The sequence below is a fragment of the Aspergillus undulatus genome (assembly GCF_047715775.1).
Source record: "Aspergillus undulatus strain CBS 261.88 unplaced genomic scaffold BDV17scaffold_26, whole genome shotgun sequence".
Classification (NCBI taxonomy): domain Eukaryota; kingdom Fungi; phylum Ascomycota; class Eurotiomycetes; order Eurotiales; family Aspergillaceae; genus Aspergillus; species Aspergillus undulatus.
Genome location: NW_027396630.1, coordinates 156,229 through 177,010, shown reverse-complemented (window position 1 = coordinate 177,010; position 20,782 = coordinate 156,229). Strand labels below are relative to the sequence as shown.

Here is a 20,782-nt window from a genome sequence, read left to right as displayed (position 1 = left end):
GGAGGTGAGGACAGACGCAGTGTTGAACGGTGGAAGTGAGCGACAAGACGAGCTAAGGGAGGGCTGCAAATCAGGGAGCAGCGCGATTCGCCTCACTTTCAGCTGAGGGATCCACGTGGCCCCGCCTGTTCTGTCTCAGGTTCGTCTATGAATTGCTTGAAGCCTCGTCCTACTTCATGACGAGCATAGGTCAGATCAGCTGTAGGTTTGTGTATAGATCTGGCTGCATTGAATGATCATTGGGGGAAAATGCAGAGCAAAGAATGCGAACCACGGTTTCTCCCCGGTTCCGCCTCCCCACGTTCCTACAACTGCTGCAAGCACTATGGATACCAGTAGTACTTGCTCAATTCGAAAGGGAATAAGGAATAAGGGCCTCTACAGTCAAAAAAGACCACAGGAGGTCGTTCGGTTCGATTTTGAAAGCTCGGTGCATATATATACAGTTACCAAGCAAGTCCAATTCAAGGTTGGTTTCTTACACCTAGTGTACTCCGTTATAAGCAGCATGTTGAAAGACCCATCTATGTTGAACTCATCATGTTAAAGAGAAATCACTGGTTATGTCATGAAGTATTTCGGGCCCTCTCCACCCTGGGGTGTTTGCCAGTTGATGTCCTGAGTCGGAACCTTAATATCACATGTCTTGCAATGGATACAGCTGGACAGAATTAGCACTCGTAGTTGAAAAAGCCAAAGCGAGGGAAGAAACCTACTTTTGAGCGTTGATCTGGAAACGAACACCATGGGGCTTGGTCGAGTCCTCCACGTATTCATAGACTCCAGCAGGGCAGAATCGGTTCTCAACTCCCTTGTACTTGGGCCAGGCAACATCAGTGTGCTTATCCCAATCCTCCACCTGCAGATGCACGGGCTGGTCCTCCTCGTGGTTGGTGCCCGTTCGGCTGACGCTAGTCAAAATGTCGAAGCTGATTTTGCCATCAGGCTTGGGGTATTCGATCTTCTCGCACTCGGATGCCAGCTTGGTAGCTGCGGCATCCGTGCTGCGGTGCTTGAGGGTCCACGGCGTACGACCGCGAAGAATGTAGGCTTCGAGACCGGAATACAGGATACCGCCGTAGATACCGAGGGGTGTGCTGAACGACGGCCGCATGTTGCGGACTTCGTACAGCTCCTTCCAGATTGATGACTTGCGCAGACGTTCTTCGTAGTCGAACAAGAAGACGGTACCGCCAGTGTCATTCTGCAAAGCGCTAAACGTGGACTCTGCAGCCAGCATCGCTGACCTCATCGCTGTATGCGTACCCTTGATCTTAGGGACGTTGAGGAACCCGGCACTGTCACCGATGAGTGCGCCTCCGGGGAAAGCACATTTAGGGATAGATTGGAATCCGCCCTCATTCAATGCTCGGGCACCGTATGAAATGCACTTTCCGCCTTCCAGAACATCACGGAACAAAGGATGGTGCTTGAGCTTTTGGAACTCTCCATAGGGAGACAACCACGGGTTCGAATAGTCAAGGCCGACAACTAAACCAATGCTAAGCATGTTCTCGCCGAAGTGATACATCCAAGCACCGCCGTAGGTGTCCTTGGGAAGAGGGTATCCCATGGAATGCGTGATCTCGCCCGACTTGAATTTCTCAGGCTGGATTTCCCAAATCTCCTTTAGTCCAATACCATATGTCTGCGGCTGGCTGTCACGTCTTAGATCGTACTTCTTTGAGACTTGCTTAGTCAAGCTACCGTGACAACCTTCTCCGAGAAGTGTAACGCGAGCATGGAACTCCATTCCCCGTTCAAAAGTATCCTTGGCTTGACCGTCGCGAGCCACACCGAGATCGTTGGTTGCGACACCTTTCACTGAACCGTCCGAGTTGTAGACAATTTCGCTAGCAGCGAATCCAGCGTAGACCTCGACGCCCAGCTCCTCGGCCCGCTCACCCAGCCATTTTGTCAGCTCGTTCAAACTGATAATATAGTTTCCATGGTTGTTCATCTGCGGTGGTGATGGGATCGGAATCGTTGATTTCTCCGTCAAAAATCGCATTTTGTCCTCCTTTGCTGGCGTTGCACCTTCGAATCGCGAAGGGTTATTCTCTGATAGCCAGTCCGGTATTAACTCGTCCATGGCAGAAGGCTCGAGCACATTGCCCGACAGTACATGAGCGCCGAGCTCGCCGGCCTTCTCCAGCAGGATGACACGGAACTCTTCATTCCCGGCTTCGTTTGCGAGTTGTTTTAACCGAATGGCAGCAGCGAGACCCGCGGGACCTAGAGAGAAAGACAATGGTCAGTCACATGTGCGTGCTGGCGCAAAGCGCAAGGATATAGGGGTTTGGTAGCCTACCGCCGCCAACAATGCAAACATCCACCTCGTCGGATTCCCGCTCGACCTGCCGAGGATCGAAATTCCCGTGCGCATCTGTGAGCTTCCGTGAAAGCGACTGCGAAAATTCGCGGGTCTGACTCGGTGTAGAGAGTGCCGAGCACCGGATGCTGGTTCGTTTGCCAGATGTTGCGATTGAGCCTCGCGGAGCGGAACCTAATATTGACGCTGGTCTTGAAAGACGAGATGTACTGGGCCGTGCCTCACGTCTCAGAAGACGCAAGACGACTCCTCTTGAAGCCATGAGGGATAGCGGGGGCGGTGATGTAGGTTTCGCAAGTTGGATGATGGGTGTTGCGATTCTACAGCTGACGAAATGACATGGCCAGCAATGAACAGGAAAGGAAAAAGAAAGGAACGGTAGGTGGTTTAAAGAGTTCAATTTGAAAATGTGTCTGGAAGACACAATAGAGCGTGGCTCGTCGCTTTTGACTCCGAACCGGAAGTCCTTTCGTCAGGGAAAAAAGCAGACTTAGGTAAGCCCATATAGCCGTTCCCCGAGGTTACTTGAGCCAATAAGAGGAGTGATGATTCCTAGCCGATCTTACCCGCCAGCTCTTAACCGCCTTCCGCTCGATCACAGCATGTTCATCCACCGGAATGAGGCGCAGGTTTCTCTTACAGCCCACCGTTGACTACTAGGCCATGGTCCATGAGGCTAGTTAAGACTTCAAGTGGCAGTCTCAGACGCTTTTACCCGAAGACTACGGACAGAACTTCTAGAGTGTAACGTAGCGCACCCCTTACCTCTTACCCATGCAAGACACCAACAACATCGAAAACTTAAGCGCTGCGGCGCTCCAGCATGACGGACGAGCAGTTGGGTACAGCATACGGGTAGATACGAGCAAACTCCGATTTAGCCTCGAACCAGCCAAGCTGGAGGCTTTCTCACAGTAGATAAAGTAACCTATGAAGGAGCCGTTGGTGCCGCTCTTGATGTCAGCGACAAGGCTTCATTACGTATGTTCGCGATGACAGAACTCTTACCGTGCGGCTCTGGTCTGACAGTCACAACAGCATGCAGCCTATATTGTTTGTACCCTGTACGCCTGGTGAGCAGGCTACAAAGTACGGAGTACATTCAAGTATTCCGTCGTATGATCCTTTGCGTTCCCTATTCAGGGGATGGTATGTGTTGCTGAGTGCGGCATGCAGGATACGTCTTCTGAAGCCACAGTGGCATGTCGATGCCAACAGACGGACAAACATCTGAGACGAAGCCGTCGACCTGTCAATCCTCGATGATTCAAATATGACCTATGCCCACCCCCAAGCGATCAGGTCGGTGGATACAAAGGCTGAGAATCTGGGGAAAAGCAACGGATCACGGGCGCGAGCAGGATAAGAAGCGCCCAATAGGGATATTTAGTACCCGGGATTTTCGGCCTGGCCGCGTTGCCTAATATAGTTAGATTAACTTATATATAAAAATAAAGTTATTTATAAGTAAAGATTTTATAACTATAAATTATGTAAAATACTAGAAATTTAAATACTAAATCATAATATTTAAATAATATTTTATATTTTACAAATCTTACTAGTATTTACTAAATCTTATATAATAGGCTAGTTAACTAGCTAATTTTATAATGAAAATAATTAATATTCTAATACTTTTTCAAGTAATTAATAGTAAAAAATATTTAATTTCATATCTTTCTTTTATACTAAGGTAAGTGTCATACGCCTATCGATCTTTCTTCTTGTTCAACAGGCTGAGTCATGTTTTAGTCAGCCACATCGGTTCTTCTAGCCGTCACGGCTTCGAGCTAGCTTTCATCAACAACTACTTCATGACACATCAGTGAACTGCTTCCTACAGTAAGGTTTTTATATATAATAACCTTATATCTTAGATAGCTAAAAATTATTTTTTTATAATAGCTAAAATTTTAGATTTTATACTAATTATATACTAGTAATATTTCCTAATCTATTATCAGATAGACCCTTTATATTAATATAGAGTTGTCTGCCAAAAATACAGGTGCCAAATGTATCTAATCAGCGGAGATCAGCAGGGAAGGGACGGCAGGGGATGATGAGGCTTAGAGGCGCGATAACGAGCTTTCTCTGGCGTTTTCATCATCTGATGGTTGGGTTTCAGGTTGAAATGGAGATAAGCATGTGAAGATCATTCATTATCATCATGAAACCGAGTCTTTCATACTTGGGGCAAAGAAAAGAGTGGTAGTAATGAGAGTGGACGGTGAAGAGGCAACTGCTGTCCAGCCGGAGGCCTCTTAAAGCAGCAAGCAAAGCAGTGCGCGTACGCGTGGTGATTGGATGCAGATCAAAGATGAGCGACGCGCATCCAGTTTTTTGAGTGGCCACTCTAGACTGCGCCGCTGCAACCATCGCGTCTGCCGGGGATCCAGTCAGTGGAAGAGTGAAAACAAGGGCCGCAGCGGGCCAGTCACAAGGCAGGCTCGGGGGCCAGGGTGGCGCGCCCAGGACGACTAGTGGGCCCACTAGGCCAGGGAAATTCGTGAGCGAACACAGAAAGTCGCAGCAAACCATGGATGAGCAACGACCGCCTTCGCTGCTTTTGCCGCTTGGGTCGAGCCCAGCCCCCCCTGACCAGCTTTCCCGGTCGCAGTGAGTCAGCCTATATAAAGGCCCAACCTCCCACTTTTCGGCGCAGTTGGAATTTTTTATCCTGGTCTTGGCACTGCCCGGAACGCCATACTGTCCTCATTCCGCGCACCATCTCTCCTCCCCTTCTCTCCTCCACACCAAGCCTGTTCGAGATTCGCAGATTCTCGCTCTTGCGTATTTCTGCTTGGTCTTTAATTCGGGTGCCAAACACAGGGAAGCAAAGACGTTTGTTTTTCTCCCTTGAAGGTTTCAGATTAGGTTGCTGAAACAGGAAGGTTGCAGCCTCAGGCGCGCATCTTCGCCGCTCTCTTACACTACACAAGATAGAACCTCACCCCTTCCAGAAAAGGAAACACAAAAGCAAGAAAAAAATCTGAGCTTGATCCGAAGTGCACTTCATCAACTTGTCCACTCCCTCCCCACGTCGCTGCTCGCTTGCATTCAATAATCGCGCGCGACCACCTGTCCTTTCAATCAATAGAAAACACTTCACTGTGATCTTTCTTCTGCCCATCGTCACACTACCATCTTGATCCCTTTGATCCTGTGTCGCCATCTTTGTCCTCAATTGTCCTTCGCCTGTTTTGCATTCGCGAAACGGCTCATCTCCTTGAAGGCAGTGCTGTAGGGGATACATTTAGTTGTCCATCTCCCACAAGGTTTGTTGCCTCTGATCTTCCAGTCACCTCTTATCTCTCCTCCCGGTCGTGTCAGATGTATCGCGACCATCAACTAACCCGGTCGCAGTCTGCCAATTTGATCCTCGGCATCACACCTTGAGCACTCCATCATAATGGACTCTCTTACTACCCACCCGGCCAATGCGCAGCAGGCTCGTGCCTTCACCTCGCCCTCTTCGTTGTCCTTCCCTGGAGGGACCAACTTCCCCGGTGGCGCCGACCTGACCCCGCCTTCTGAAAAAGATGCGAACATGGCTATCGGTGCCCAGGGTGCGAATGGGAATGTGAATGGCCAGCAGCAAGGAGCAAATGCCGCTAACGGCAATGGGGTGACGCCCGCTACTCCGGCTGCGACCCCTGGTGCCAGTGCGCCAGGGAGTGGTATCGTGCCTACGTTGCAGTGAGTATACTCTACTGTCGTTTTTCTGGTCCACCAGAATACTGAGCAATGATACTCTTAAAGAAACATTGTCGCTACGGTCAACCTTGACTGCCGTCTTGATTTAAAGACTATTGCGCTCCACGCCAGGAATGCAGAGTACAACCCAAAGGTATTACTTTCCACACCCCCCTGAGTCGAGTTATATCAGGGTACAGTGTGGCTGAACTGGATTCTCTAGCGTTTTGCGGCCGTTATCATGCGTATCCGAGAGCCCAAGACCACTGCCCTGATCTTCGCGTCGGGCAAGATGGTTGTCACCGGTGCCAAGTCTGAGGACGACTCCAAGCTGGCCTCAAGAAAATACGCCCGTATCATTCAGAAGCTGGGTTTCAATGCAAAGTTCACGGATTTCAAGATCCAGAACATTGTCGGATCTTGTGACATCAAGTTCCCGATTCGCTTGGAAGGTCTGGCGAGTCGCCACCACAACTTCTCTTCTTACGAACCTGAGCTGTTCCCTGGTCTCATCTATCGTATGATGAAGCCCAAGATTGTGCTCTTGATCTTCGTCAGCGGAAAGATCGTCCTGACCGGAGCAAAGGTCCGTGAAGAGATTTATCAGGCCTTCGAGCTTATCTACCCTGTGCTCTCTGGTACGGTACACTTCCTCTTTTGGGTTATTGACCTCACTAACTCTGGCGCTAGATTTCCGCAAGGTTTGAGGAATAGCCACAGATCAAGGGCTGAGGCAACTCAGATCTCTTGTGTTCTCCCTTCAAACCCCTGTATTATCAAAAAGTTTTCTCGATTCCGGGCGGTCGGGTTTCAACGCTCAACCGGCTACGGTTTCCGAACTGCATCACGAGTTTTATGCGAGCATCAGTACGGCGTTATAGCGATTTGATTATTTCTTCGCAGCAAACTTCAACGTGTTTTTCACAATTTAGATAGTCGTACATCGCAGATAAGGGGGCGGTACTGCGCGCTGGTCGACTTGTTGCCTCCTTCTAATTATTTCGCTTATCTTTCATCCGCCTATTGGCACTAACGGTCTGCGGGCTGCTTTTGCAGTGTCGTCTTGACCTAGGTTCGATGTTTCTAGGGCGCTGAACTCTTGTTTAGACCGTCCGACTTGTTCACTTCAGTAGGTGATGGGTTAGCCTGATTCCGAGCAATATCTTACCATGCAGAGAATAAAATGAGTGCAAATGTCAACTTCATGTCCATTGTAATCGCGTACGCATGCGAGTAAGAAATGAGATATTTTTCTCCGGCAAGGAGCGATTGGGTTTTGACTTCATCTTTGTTGCTTTGAAATATATATTCTGGTGTGACGTCCGTTCCGTGGTTATATTACTACTGATACCACCCCACGGAAGCTGCGCTTATATACAATTTATATCCATTCCGGCCAACTCTGACCTCGGTCTTCCTCGTACTTCAATAAATACATCACACAATCCCGCAACCATAACCCCCAAGTCACTCAACTCACAGACTGCCTACACGCCTCGCCTTATTCGTTTTAGCTAACTCCTCCATAAGGATCAACTTCTTATCCCCCGAGCGACTCCCATCCTCCGTACCCTCGAAATGCGCCTCATCCACGGCCTCCGGCCAATCCCATAACGTCTTCAGCTCCGGCGCGAGATTACCCTCCAGCGCATCGACGACCTTCTCGCCGATTAGGGGGAAGAATTTGTAGGCGTGGCCGCTGCCGCCGGTTGCGAGGAAGAGGGATGGGTAGGATGGGTGGTGGGTTATTATGAAGTCGCCGTTGGGGCTGGTGTTGTTAGCTAGGGTTGAGATGGAATGGGGTTGAGATGGGGAAGGGGCGTACGTATCAGTGTACCAGCAGATCCTGGTATCGATGAATGGTCTATCAGCGAAGGTGGGGAGAAGTTGTTCTAGGGCTGTGCGGAAGGCAGTCTCGCCCTCTAGCGGGATGGGGACACCTTTCTCGGGCAGGCTGACGTGCATTGTCTCTTGCACAGTGTTTGGTGAAGTGCCTGGGACTGGAACAGCCTTGGGGTTATGGTATCCGTAAGCGTGGCGAGCAATTTTGAGGACGTTATTCCGCGGCGGGATGATGAAGATGCCCGTTGCGAAATTCAGGATCGTAGGCATGTTTTCGAGACGGCGCTGCTCTTCATCTGAGATGCGCATGTAGGCGATTGCTTGGCCCGTTGAAACGGCGCGGCCGCGAAGGTCGACGAGCGAGGCCGTCCAGGCGCCTGTTGCAAGGATGACAAGGTCGGCGGTTATAGTTGTGTTGTCCTTATCATTTAGGACGACGCCCGTCACGGTCTTTTTGTCCTTTGGCGAGAAGAGAAGATGGGAGACTTCGCCCGTGCGGAAGTTCACTTCGCCTTCCTTGTCTAGCTTCTCCTTGGCGAAGCGCACGCCTGCTTCTGCGTCTGCCCACCCCGAGCTCCAGTTCACGTATCCTCCTGCTACATTGAGTGTCTCTCCATATGCCGGTGCCGCGCGGAGCACATCCGCCTTCATGGGTAGAAACTGAGCGTCCTCGCCGAGTCCTTTGACGTTGTGGTATGACTTCGTGGTGTACTCCTTCGCCGTGGAGTCTCCGTCGGGATAGACGAGCAGAAGCCCGTTCTGGGTGTAGCGGCCGTCATGACCCCATTCGGTACGTCGCCAGAGATCGACTGCTTCAGAGGCAAGTTTTGCGTATGTGGGGTTGGAGTAGTCGGCTCGTATGATGCGCGAGGTGTCGACGGAGGAGCCGTGAGGGTTGGGGATCATGGGCGAGGCTTCGAGGAGAGTTATTTTGCTAGAGGGGTGACGGTTGGAAAGAGAGAGGGCCGTGGATACTGCAGGCATGCGCTGTTAGGCTTCGACTCAGGAACCTGGGGGATTGAGTGGGTTGGAGGGGTGGAATTGTACACCCACAACGAAATCTCCGACTCACATCCAAAAACCCCGCCTCCAACAATCAGAATGTTCTCAGGGAGTGACATCGTGTAATTTCAGGATAGCCTCTCAGTCAATTTTAGGTTTTCGAGAGCGAGGAGAGTGCAATTGAGTGACTACGAAGAGTTGTGGTTTCCCCAAGATACGGACCCCAGAAAAAGGCAGCCGATGATAAGCCGACTTGGCTCCGGCATCGGGCCGGAGCCTCAACTTTCTTTTTCGAGATCTCGGGTCGCAATCGCGACGGGTTCGCGAAGCACTTGAACAATTGATTACACACATTATCACAAGCCCGACTCTATCTACAACGCCATGAGTGCAGTCAGATTAGGCCGGAGCGCCGCGAAAGCGGCCAAAGGGACAGTTTCTACTCAACGAACACCCAAGAATACGAAACCCAGTCCAGCAACACGACACATAAGGTTCGCTCGACAACAGAGGCATGATCAAAAGCGGAGGAGCTAACGATGGCAGTCCACTTCCCAAGCGCGCAAACCCTCTCCTCTCAAATCTCAACCCCACGCCGGAGACCCGCATGCCCCCCAGAACAATGACAATCCTAGGCGTCAGCGTCCTCGCCATGAGCACCTACTGCGGATACCTGTACACCTCATACCGCCGCGAGGTATCGCAAGCCCAGAGCATGACTGTGCCCGAAGACGTCTCAGATCGGTACAACCATACGGCGCAAACATTCGACGCAGACGTCGAGATGTCGGAGAAGCTCATGCGGATGGGCGCGAAGCGCCGCGACTTGGTACAACGGGCAAAGGGCGACGTGCTAGAGGTTAGTTGCGGGACGGGTCGGAATCTGGAGTACTACGGGCTCGGGGAGAAGAGGGGTGTTGATGTGAAGGGGAGGGTTGGGGTGCGCGGGTGTCGGTCTGTTACGTTTGTGGATTTGAGTCCTGAGATGGTTGCGGTTGCGAGGGGGAAGTTCGAGAGGCTTCATCCGGGACTTGCGGAGAGTGAGAGGGTCCAATTCCGCGCGCAGGACGCGAGGGATGTCCCTCCTCCCTCGAAAGAGTCGCTATCGTCGTCGCAAGGGTATTACGACACAATCGTGCAAACGATGGGACTGTGCTCGATGCCGGAACCTGCGGAGGCGCTGAAGCATCTAGGGTCCATCACGGAACCGCAAGAGGGCCGCATCTTGCTGCTTGAGCATGGTCGGTCACATTACGACTGGCTGAACCGCGTGTTGGATAATCTGGCGCCTGCGCATGCGGACCGGCATGGGTGTTGGTGGAACCGTGATATCGGGCAGATTGTCCGAGATAGTGGGTTGGAGATTGTTGAGCAAGAGCGCTGGCATTTTGGCACAACGTGGAGGTTTGTCTTGAGGCCCAAACAAAGACAATAAATTCTGAATAGATGTAGACTACTGTCTCTGCACTTGTACTAATATTAATCTTGAGATTGCATGACACTGTCCTGCAGTAGAACGACTGACTAAGCGCCGTTTTACCAAGCTAGGTATGATGTTATCAGTACCCCTGTCCTGTTCCCCGCGAGTCGATGGACTCGCATTTACATTCCATTCATTGATAAGAACTGCCAGCTCCTTCTTGGTGCCATGGCTTGGATATAACCTGCTGTTACTCGCGATGGCTTTACCTCCGAGTGGGGAAGTTTTTACACTGCACCCGGTCATGTTGAAAGAATAGACAGCGACACTCTTCGGCGCATGTTCCTGCCTAAGCTGACCCCTGAAGGCCAGAAGAAGTTGGAAAGCAAGCGCGACTTTGCCGTGGCCAGCTGAAACACTATGTGATACCTTACGAGGAATCTCCGGCAAGGGGACGCTGCTGATGAAGCAGGTGCTTCAGGCTGGTGAATGCGACACCGTTCCCGAGCACCTTCTTGCACTGGAGGACCAGATGAACCGCGAATGGCCAGAGCACTTTACCCCTGAGGACTTACGTGAACTTCCTGACTGGACGATGAAGAAATATTTCGTGCGGGCAGGCGATCAGCAGCCTGACCGCACAAGAACAACTGCCGTTGTCGGGACACCGTTTCATCGAGGGAGCGAGTACCGTGCTGGAAATATGCGAGACGCCGCTAGTAATGTGGAAGGCTTGTACCATGAGACGGCAAAAGGCCCCGAAACGCAGACGACTTTCATGGGTTGAGATGTTGCCGCGGTGAAGGCAGCAGCCAAAGGCCATGTCTCCAAGGAGGGCAAAGAGCTCCAGGCGAGGAATAAGGGGCCCAGGGCAAATAACAAGGAATCTCTGACCCAATCACGGAAGCAAGAGACCGAGCGTGCCAAAGCACAAAAGGATCACCCCCAGACACTGAAGTAGAAAAGTCATGGCGCAGCCCAGCAGGCCAGCTTATCCCCCGTTGGTAGCTATACGGTCCAATGTGAAGGTGTAGGGAATCAGCTGAACCTCGACATTCACGATGCGAAGGAGCCGGGGGTCTTCAAGGCTTGTTTTGCTTTTGGGCGAATACGTGGCCTTACGATCATGAGTACAAGCAGTCCATACTGGAACAATACAGTTCTCATGCGGATCGCGGATATGAAAAGTATCCGCTCAAAGATAGCCAGGTCGATAGATATGAGGACGACGACGAAAGTCCCAAGACAGGGTCCAAAAGAAAGGCACCCACCTCTCAAAGTGGTCGCGGGCCAAAGATAGCCAAAACAGGGGAATCCCAGTCCCCGACATATCGACTGAAGCTAAGGGGTCGCGAAAGAGGCGAAGAGGGTATGATTTACCTTCAAGCGCGTGATGGCAGTATCAAGTTCAAAGATAAGAGCTTCGCCAACTTTGTAGGAGAGGCCAGCATCCCCTTGGTCGGAGAGAACGTATCTTTCAAGGCGCAGAAGGTTTCTGATGAGCCATGCGCAATACCGCGAAAATGGGCGGACTTCTCAGAGCAACAGTACGAAGCTGAGCGAGTAGTTAGATGGGGCTGAGGGAGCCCCAGAGGCGTGGACTAACCACCCAGCGAGCGCTCCAGCTTCCATCCTGACATGACATAACTACCTAGATCTTCCTGAATCATGCCAGTGATAGACATGTCAATCAACCAGCCAAGCCGTTGTGCAAGACGCTCAACATGAAAACGGAGTCTGAAGCAGCGGGCCATCGGGAAGACTTCTCAGCAGGGAAATTGGAGAAAAGCGCATATCATGATTTCAATAATCTGCATGTTGAACTATCATGAGCAGTGAGACGAAGTATGAGGTCAAAATTGCGTTGTTCGTTCCGGGGCGCTCTTCCTTCTTGCGGGGTAAGCTATATCTAAATGACACAACAATCGACTGCAGATCTCGTGGTGTACGTACCACCGTTTACGAAGCTGGTTGGAGTTGGATTGTACTGTAGATAACCGTCTAGGTGTCAACGAAGTGGTGTGGGAGTATATCTGGAGTCTGAAGGGTCGCCGTGGACCATGGATGGCATGTCGGGTTACACCCCCAGCCACCTGCATTATTGAATGTGGAGGTTAGCTTCATCAATACTTGGGAGTACGGAGTACGAAGTGATGTGGCCAAGTATGAACTCATATCAAAATAACGACGTCCTTACTTCTACGCGTGCTATAGAGAGTATTGAATGCATCATTTGTGATGTTCTATTGAATATAGTTCGTCGAAAGAAGCTTAGAGTGTATGCTTGCTTGACGTCGGCAGTGGCAACAAGAACCTACAGAGTAAAGAGCAACGACGGTTCATACATCCGTGCGATACTCCGTACTTCGTGTATCTTTTAGTAATCTCCAGTCTATCTATACTCTAGAGCGCAGGTTGCACCAAGTGTTATCCTCAAGGGATCGCCGCAGGAACCAGCATAAATCATTGTTTTTCCGCATCGCAGATAGCAAACTGCGGTATAGTGAGGGGTAAACATGCTGTCACTGGGCAACAAAGGCAGGGATAAGTCCCTGGAATCTAATGTTTGATTGCCGCAAAGCATATTCGAGGGTGTTATCTGGTTGATTGATCATAGATCCCTTGCCGGGGGGACACATCTCATGCATGGGAAATACACCTGCAGATTGCAGATTGAATTGCAGACGTGTATTCCGCTGCTGAGCCCACATAACAGTTAGAACAGTGCGCCTAGGCGACGGAGGGCAGGAATTGTGCACATTTCTTTGTACATTTTTTATATACAACTCGCCGCATTGGACGTGTCTGAAGGCGAAGGCTGGAACGGGTCTGCCATGCTTTTTGGATCCTTCCGATTGGACCCAGCCGGGTTCCAACCTTCAGGTCGACGACGGCATCTGCCCCGGCGACATCGGGAGTTTGATTGGCGGTTGCACTACAAACGGTGACGCTAGGAACGATTTGCGAAGGCTCCAAGTGGGTCGGGTGGGGAACAGCTGGGATAGTCTTGTTTTTGGTCCCAGAGGCCAGAGTCCATTCCAAGGCTGTTCGGGGCTAGCTCATATGCTGGAGCCAGAGTAGTCTGGAAATTTTATTCATCGCCGCGCTGAACACTGGACACTGGACACCAAATCCGTGGAACGCCCTCGGCGATGATGTCTTTGTCCGAGAGCTTCAGTTTCACCAGTTATAAGCGTTGTAATCGCAAGGATCATCCCCGAGAGATCGAGCCCGTTTGTATCTTTGAGGTTGTCGGTTGCAGCGAGGGATCACCCCTCCGTCACGCAAGTTGAAACAAAGATCGGTGGCACATGGATGATCCGCGAGTGGTGTTCAGTACGCGGGAGTCGGTGAAGGCGAACTAGAGTAGCATCGTATCTATCAAGTCTCTGTCGCAAACAAACCGAGGCCGACTTCAAGCCGCTCATCATCCAGGGCATCCTTGAGAGGTCGCGTTGTTTGTTTCTCTCCATCAGAAAATTTCTGCGCAGCAACCAGGCGTAGCTGCAGCAGTAGCTTTCCGATTCGCTTCTTTGTTTCTCCATCATCGAATCCATGCAGAACCTCAGTTGATCATGGAGTGCCCCCACCAGCCGCAGGCTCGCAGCGCTGTGTAATTGGACCGGTCGTCATAGACACATGGCTGGGCCCACCGTACTTTTCGCCTTTTTGGCTTTTGTCATGGCGACCTCCTGAGAGTTAAGAGGTATAGTAGCGCGGAAAGAGCAAGAGCTTGAACAGTGAGGACTGGGAAGACAGCGGTGAGAGAGTTGGAGATGGTAATCTGTAGACCGATAGTATCACTGTGGTAGGATTCATTCCTTCAAGGGAAGGTGGTGAGGAGACTGGACTGTCGCATTCCTGAGCCAGTTGTAGTGAGCCCACTAAAACGCGCCCCCCAGCGACCCTCGTCGGGACCAATAATCGCCACCCTAAAACATCCGCCTCTTCCAGCAACGCTGAAAATAAGGACGAAAAAAAAGGAAAAATTAGGGGAGCGCCGAGGGAAAAAAGAGGGCGACACAGCAAAACGGCGGCTTAAACATTATTTTCTGTTACTCGTCGCATTATTCATGTCTTGTCGCTAACGCTGCGCTGATTAGCTCGCTGGGCGCATCATCTCCGTCGTCACTCTTCCTCAATCTGTCTTGTCATCTTCCTTTCCAGACTTCCTTCCCCCTTCCTCTCTTCCGTCCATCCTCCATCCTCGCCATCTCCCATCCATCCATCTTGCTCTTCCTCCCATCCCCCTGTGTTATTAGTATTCCCATTTATCCTTTTATTATTATTATTACTATCATCTGTTGCTCTGCACTCTCCTTACTATATAGACTGTTGCCTGTGTTTTGTTTAGTTTGCTTGTACTTTCTGCCTGTTTGATCTACTATACTCGCCTACTACTCCTATTATTCTCCGCCTCCGCCTCACACCACGCGCCTCTCTCCTCAAGCACATCATGCCCTACAACACTCGTCGCAAGTCCTTGTCTCTGCCTTTACTGGGTATTCATGTTCCAAATACATCTCGCCGCTCCCCCTCAACCTCAAAATCAGTCCACGCGACCGAGGAGAACGTTCCTCCTTCCAAAAAGGTAAAGAGATCGCACGACTCTGCCTCAGCATCGCCAGAGCCTACGGAACATGGCTCAAATACTCGGCGACAGTCGGCCGTTGCTTGCCCGACGCATCGCCATGCGACACTGGAACAAACACCTCCCCTGTCACCTGCTGATGCCGGTGTCGCGCCCAAGATCGATCTTGAAGGCATTAACGACGATATCGTGGTCGGCGTGATTGAGCAGCTGGAAAAGACCGCCAATCGCCCGCACCTGGTGAAAGAGCTGGCTGCTGTCCTCATCACTTTCAATGAGAATGTGGCAAAGTAAGTTATACTTCCATCTATCCTACTACGTTCTGCGCGCGAACAAAACTAACCGTTGCCTCTGTGCTACAGCTCTGCGAACCCTGCTGCCTTACTCTCCTCCCGTTTGAGCGCCTATATGAAGCGCCCTTGGACGGCTCTGGCGCCTTGTCCTTTGGCAAAGGAGCTTATTCCTATTCATCCTCGCAAAGTGTATTACTACCTTACAACTCACGCTCGTCAGCCTATTCCTGAGAGCTCAGACGGCATTATAATCCCTGGAATTGAAGGCAAAGTTATGACGCCCAGCGTCTCCAGCATGGACGAAGAGGATGACTTGGCGCGACAACGCTCCCCAAGCCCCGAGGTTGACTTGTCCTCACCTGATTTCGAGGAAGGTGACATCGAGGCTGGCAGCACGCGACACAGCCCTGGTTTCTCTGATCACCGCCACACGCGCTTGATTCACTCGCACCGGGCGGCTTCTCCACCGCTGGAGGGCGACGAGAAAGAGTTTACGCAGACGGCTAGCGCTGTTCGCGAGCGGGCCTCCGAGCAAAAGGCAAGCCAACTCGCCCAAGCCAAGGGTGGATACTCGGCGCTCACGGAGGCTCTCCAGGGGCTGGACGACATGGACATGAGCATCGCGGGAACACCGGTTGATAACAGCCCTCTCTCCTCCTTCGACGAAGACCACATGTCCCAATCCCAGGATGATTACTTCTCCGCGAAGAGTCATCAGGGACAGTCTCCCCTGCAAGAACAACTGCAGCAGCAGAGTCTTGACGAATCCGCCGTGTCTGCTCTTTTTGGCACCTCTCCCTCACCCTCTCTTACATCCGTTGCGTTATCAGTCTCGTCTGGCACGAGCGCGCCTTCGGATGATGGTTTGGATATCGAAAGCGGTCCACGCATCGCGCTCCCGGAAGACCCGAGTCTGGCGCGCATGTCGACCCTCAAGAGGTCAATAGACATGTTGGACGATGAGATTCCTGATCTCGACATGAGAATGTCGGATTTGTCTGACGGCGAGGACAGAGTAACTGTGAATGCTACGATGGCCTTAAAGCTCTCGTCTGAGATGACTCTCGACTCATGGCGAGAGCTACAAAGTCCTGAGAGTGTGGATGTTGACGAACTCGATGAAATGTTCGACGATTTCTAAATGCCGCATCTTCACTCAGTCCACAGTCCAGAGTCCTCGCTCTGATCATCTCCACTCTTGACGCAATCTGACCCTTCTCGAGTCTTATCCATCACTCTATCGACATGCGATTTATCTGATTTAATGCTTTATCTGTCTAATATTGCCTCGTTCACGCTGCTGCGTTCTATTCTTGTGGCGGGTGCCCATCTTTCGCTTGTATATATAATTTACCTACCCTCTCGATCTCTCACACTTGATTCCCAATACGCCATGTTCTGATTATGATACATCTACTTGGTTGGTTACGGTCTTTGCAGTTTTGGTTTGGCGTGGGGAAAAGCAATGCTGTTTGTTATACAAAGGGAAAAGCTGGAGGAGAATACATCAGAAGACAACGTTTCTAAGATCATTAGCCAACCTACTCACCAAGTCTACACTTGTACTAAAAATATCTGTGCTGCAGCATCTTAGTAGACTCCACGAAGTGCCTGATCTGCGCCTGAGGCATGGCGTACTGCGAGTAAGGTAGTTGCAGGTCCGTATGGGCGCTGACGTAATGACGCAGTGTATGGTTCTGCCCTCGACCGTGGCAATCGAAGCATTATTCTTCGGTTCTTCGCACCTGGTGTGTTCACTTCCTCCTTCAGCTACCTCCCCCCGCTTTAGCCTTTTGTGGCGACAGGAATCATCCCCATTTCGGCGTGGGAACGCTGAGAGATCACTGGTTCGTGATTTCTATCTCTCACCTCCCGCACTCCGCCGCGGCGCGCGATGCGATTCGTCGAAGGAAGCGCACCTGGGCATTTCCTCGCTATTCCATTCCAAGAGTACACCCTCGGCCCCTCCAATTCCAGCCAGATAAGCGATATATAGCCTGGTGGCATCAACATCATGGAAAAGCCGCCGGGCCACCCGCAGCCGGAGAGTGGACAGGGCGGCGAAAGCCTTCTCCAGCCCCAGTCCAACAGCCATCCTAACATTGTCCCCGTTTCAAACCCTCCGATCCTCCCAGGATCCTCGACTCTAGCCCATCGGCACCCGCCGCGCAATGCCACCGTTACTGGGAGGAAGCAGATGTCGAGCAACAAGGTCGCTATACCCCGCCAAAGGTCTGGCACTGCCCCTCGCTACAGTCGCCGCGTACCCTTGGCATGTGAGACTTGCAGAGTGCGGAAGACGAAATGTAGCGGCGATACTCCGATCTGCCGACAGTGTATGGAACTCAGAGTTGCGTGCCGATATCCAGTTTCGTGGCGTGAACGGACGAAAGGGTTTGTCTTCATGTTGCCCCTCATTATTGCATCAGATAATTGACGGATTGGCTTGTGATTATAGAGAGATATCTAAGCTTTCGACCAAGTCGGACGAGTTAGAGAATCTTCTTCGCGATATCAGCCCTCATGTCGACGGCCGAACATTGGAGCGGATTCAGTCCACCCTTGATAAAGTGCGTGTTGGCTCTTATCACTTCAGGTAATATCGCTTGCTGACTTGCTAGCAGTATTCAGAAAACGGTGGCGAACAGCTCAGTGATCAGCAGTCCAACCGTTCTGCATCTGCCGTGGACGAAGAGCCTGACGCAGATGCGGAAAGCTTACCCTCCTCGATAGGGTCCTTAGACGCTATAGATCGTGTGGATGAGGATCTCAACCGCAGCCCTCATTCCCGGGCCACGGGGTATATGGGAAAGAATTCAGAGGTTACATGGTTGCAGCGACTGGGGAGAGAAGCCGCTCAACGTGCGCGCAATCGGTCGGGTACAGCTGAACATCAACCGGACCATCAATTTGCCATCCATTCCGTCAATTACCACTTGGACGATATAGACATCGCACCGCCTGGCCCCGTTCACCTTTATTGGATACCCCCACGGAATATTGCAGATAAGCTATTCGAAGATTACCTGGAAACGGTGCATCCGATCTTCCCCATCATCAGTCGACCGCTCTTTTCTGCACAATACCGAAATTTCTTTGACAACTCGGCGAGACCAGGTGATAAGTGGCTGGCCATCTTGAACCTGATTTTTGCCATCTCTTCATGTCATGCTCATCTTATGAAGGCTTCTTGGCGCGGCGATGACCGTGATCATTTTGTTTATTTAGCTCGAGCACGGGCACTCGGCATGAACAGTGACTCTCTTTTCACTCATCCCGATCTCCAGCAGGTGCAAGTGGAGGCGTTAACAGCGTTCTATCTACTCTCAACGGATCAGATCAACCGGTATGCCCATATATTTTGAAATTTCATTTCACAAATCTGACAGCCTATTAGGGCTTGGAGAATCGCGTCGTTAGCTCTTAGGTCTGGCATATCTCTTGGCTTAAACCTGAGAAATAATAGTGACATCACCCCCGATCAATCCAAAGAAGCTCGAAACAGGGTTTGGTGGTGCCTCTACACTTTTGAACACCTGCTTGGGGTCATGACGGGCCGCATGACAGGAATCTCGGATGGTATCTGCACAACACCAATGCCACTTCCCGTAGACGAGGACCGATTCCAGGACCCAGCCGTAGCAGAGCTGCTTGCTAGCTTGGAGCTTCGTCAAGAGCGCGTGGAATCGGCCCTGGCAAGCTTTTTTGTTCGCCAGATGCCTATGACCCCCGGTCAAAAGCGACACTCGAGTGACGCAGGCAAAGGTCGTGATGTTGCACGCCTAAAGAGTTTACCACCCAGCACCTCTCTTTTCTTCCTATATTATGCCGACCTCGCTGTCATTGCCCAGGAGATCGTCAACCGCGTCTATTCTTTAGATTGTATCATGGTTCCTTGGGCTCATATCGAGAGCCGCGTTGGAGAACTTCAATCGCGGATTGAGCGCTGGGCTGCGCAGCTTCATGAGGCATATGACTGGACAAGAAGTGATGAACGGGACCCTGAATTACTTCGTGGCAGTCTTTGCCTCGCATTTCATTACTACAGCGCGCGCATCACACTCGGCCGGCCTTGCTTGTGTCGTCGCGATGTTCGACCAGTCAACTCCGCGAATCCAGAGAGGCCCCTCAGCCACGAAATTTCACTGAACGTCCTTGATGCTGCCCAGCGGCTCATTGCATTACTCCCTGATGAACCCGATGCTTCGCGCATTTACCAGATCTGCCCCTGGTGGTGCATTCTGCACTATCTCATGCAAGCCACCACCGTCCTACTCCTCGAACTCTCTTTTGCCTGTATTCACCAGCCTGAACAGGAAAAGAGCATCCTTGCAGCAGCTAAGAAAGGAATTCGCTGGATTTACGCCATGTCGGAGTCCAGCCTTGCGTCAAGACGCGCCTGGGAATTGTGCGATTCAAATCTCCGCCGTCTGGCTGATGGGTTTAACTTTGACCTGGGCGACATGCCCGCCGCTGATTATCAAATGAGTTCCAACGGTAACAACCAGCAGCCTGAAATTCGACGCAACCCCCAACCCGTACCAACAACTACGGTCACCCAGTTCCCAACTCTTGCATCTTCCACACCTGCCTTCAACATGTCACCCGCGAATGCCAACATGCAGCAAGGCCCAACTCCGTTTTCTCTAAATCCAACAACACCAACACCCCAACAAAACACGCTGTCTGCTCCCCTTCTACCCTCTCCGCGGAACGAAGATCCGCTCCTCTTGCCTCCCAACCAAGGCGCTTCTGGTGGACCATCACCTGACATGTATTTCCCTTACGATCCCATTGCGGGTGAATTCATCAACTCGTTCTTCCCGAACTCGAACGGTGAAGAGCCCTGGGATGATACAACATAATCATTAGGTTATGATTTTGGATCCTCTCACTACCTTCGTCCCCTCTATCTTACTCTGCTCAATCATTTGAATTGGGATATAGCCTGATGTTGATGTACTTTATGAATTTCTCGAGATCTCATTCCCATTCTCATTCTCAACCCGCTGGCGGGCGGTTTAGGGTTTTCTATCTCGGTTTTCTATTCTCTATTCTTGTCTATCTCTAGACTGTTCTACTTCCACGAAGTAGTAACGCCAAATGTACCGTACCTAGAATCCCTCGGCTATGTACTCCGAATACTACATATTGAACGAATCTGTTCAAGCTAAACAATAAGATTTCCATGATTTGCTGCTTGCTGTTGTTATCGATTACCTCACACTGGGGGTTTTTCGCGTACTAGTTGTTTACACTACTACACCTGCAGGCTACGGCTTACTATAGTAGGGCGGTTACTTATCGACTGGTCTTTTCTTGATAGTAATCGCAGAGCACCGTCGGAAGGAGCGATCTACGGCAGGAGCCAGGGAAGGAGCGACCGAGTCCCGAGCTTCGGACTAGGAGGGAAGGCACGATCCAGCCTCAGCTCCGCCGCACTTGCCTTTCAAGTGGACAATCGCAGGTCGGGAAGGAGCGACCCATTGTCTGTACAAACTGGGAAGGAACGACTGGTCCCCGTCGCACCTGCTTTTGGAGTGAACATTGCCCAGGTGCAATTCAGAAAGGAGCGACTGAGCGACTGTCTCGGAGTTATATGG

The 20,782-nt window shown here is 51.3% G+C and overlaps 6 protein-coding genes across 6 annotated transcripts; 4 read left to right on the top strand and 2 right to left on the bottom strand.

Moving 5' to 3' along the window:
- Positions 1-629: 629 nt before the first annotated feature.
- BDV17DRAFT_96452 (electron-transferring-flavoprotein dehydrogenase) lies at positions 630-2,782 on the bottom strand. Its single transcript, XM_073765410.1, has 2 exons — positions 2,312-2,782; positions 630-2,235 (listed from the first exon to the last, which is right to left on the bottom strand). Exons 1-2 carry the CDS (start codon positions 2,592-2,594, stop codon positions 713-715), a joined length of 1,806 nt encoding a protein of 601 aa, XP_073615261.1. The 5' UTR covers positions 2,595-2,782; the 3' UTR covers positions 630-712.
- A 3,470-nt stretch (positions 2,783-6,252) lies between these two features.
- Positions 6,253-7,425, top strand: BDV17DRAFT_264193 (TBP family protein). Its single transcript, XM_073757993.1, has one exon. The coding sequence runs from the start codon at positions 6,273-6,275 to the stop codon at positions 6,918-6,920; it is 648 nt and encodes a 215-aa protein (XP_073615260.1). The 5' UTR covers positions 6,253-6,272; the 3' UTR covers positions 6,921-7,425.
- Positions 7,240-9,191, bottom strand: BDV17DRAFT_96279 (FAD-dependent oxidoreductase). Its single transcript, XM_073765408.1, has 3 exons — positions 8,946-9,191; positions 7,857-8,847; positions 7,240-7,799 (listed from the first exon to the last, which is right to left on the bottom strand). Exons 1-3 carry the CDS (start codon positions 8,992-8,994, stop codon positions 7,508-7,510), a joined length of 1,332 nt encoding a protein of 443 aa, XP_073615259.1. The 5' UTR covers positions 8,995-9,191; the 3' UTR covers positions 7,240-7,507.
- A 68-nt stretch (positions 9,192-9,259) lies between these two features.
- On the top strand, positions 9,260-11,082 carry BDV17DRAFT_291639 (class I SAM-dependent methyltransferase; the record flags this gene model as incomplete). Its single annotated transcript, XM_073762174.1, has 3 exons — positions 9,260-9,369; positions 9,422-10,279; positions 10,668-11,082. The coding sequence occupies 3 exons, from the start codon at positions 9,260-9,262 to the stop codon at positions 11,080-11,082; spliced, it is 1,383 nt and encodes a 460-aa protein (XP_073615258.1).
- A 3,228-nt stretch (positions 11,083-14,310) lies between these two features.
- Positions 14,311-16,773, top strand: BDV17DRAFT_264185 (uncharacterized protein). The gene is made up of 2 exons (XM_073757992.1): positions 14,311-15,176; positions 15,249-16,773. Exons 1-2 carry the CDS (start codon positions 14,752-14,754, stop codon positions 16,318-16,320), a joined length of 1,497 nt encoding a protein of 498 aa, XP_073615257.1. The 5' UTR covers positions 14,311-14,751; the 3' UTR covers positions 16,321-16,773.
- Positions 16,774-16,781: 8 nt separating this feature from the next.
- On the top strand, positions 16,782-20,145 carry BDV17DRAFT_96151 (transcription factor domain-containing protein). Its single transcript, XM_073765407.1, has 4 exons — positions 16,782-17,573; positions 17,638-17,749; positions 17,804-18,525; positions 18,577-20,145. The coding sequence occupies exons 1-4, from the start codon at positions 17,194-17,196 to the stop codon at positions 20,042-20,044; spliced, it is 2,682 nt and encodes an 893-aa protein (XP_073615256.1). The 5' UTR covers positions 16,782-17,193; the 3' UTR covers positions 20,045-20,145.
- Positions 20,146-20,782: the final 637 nt, after the last annotated feature.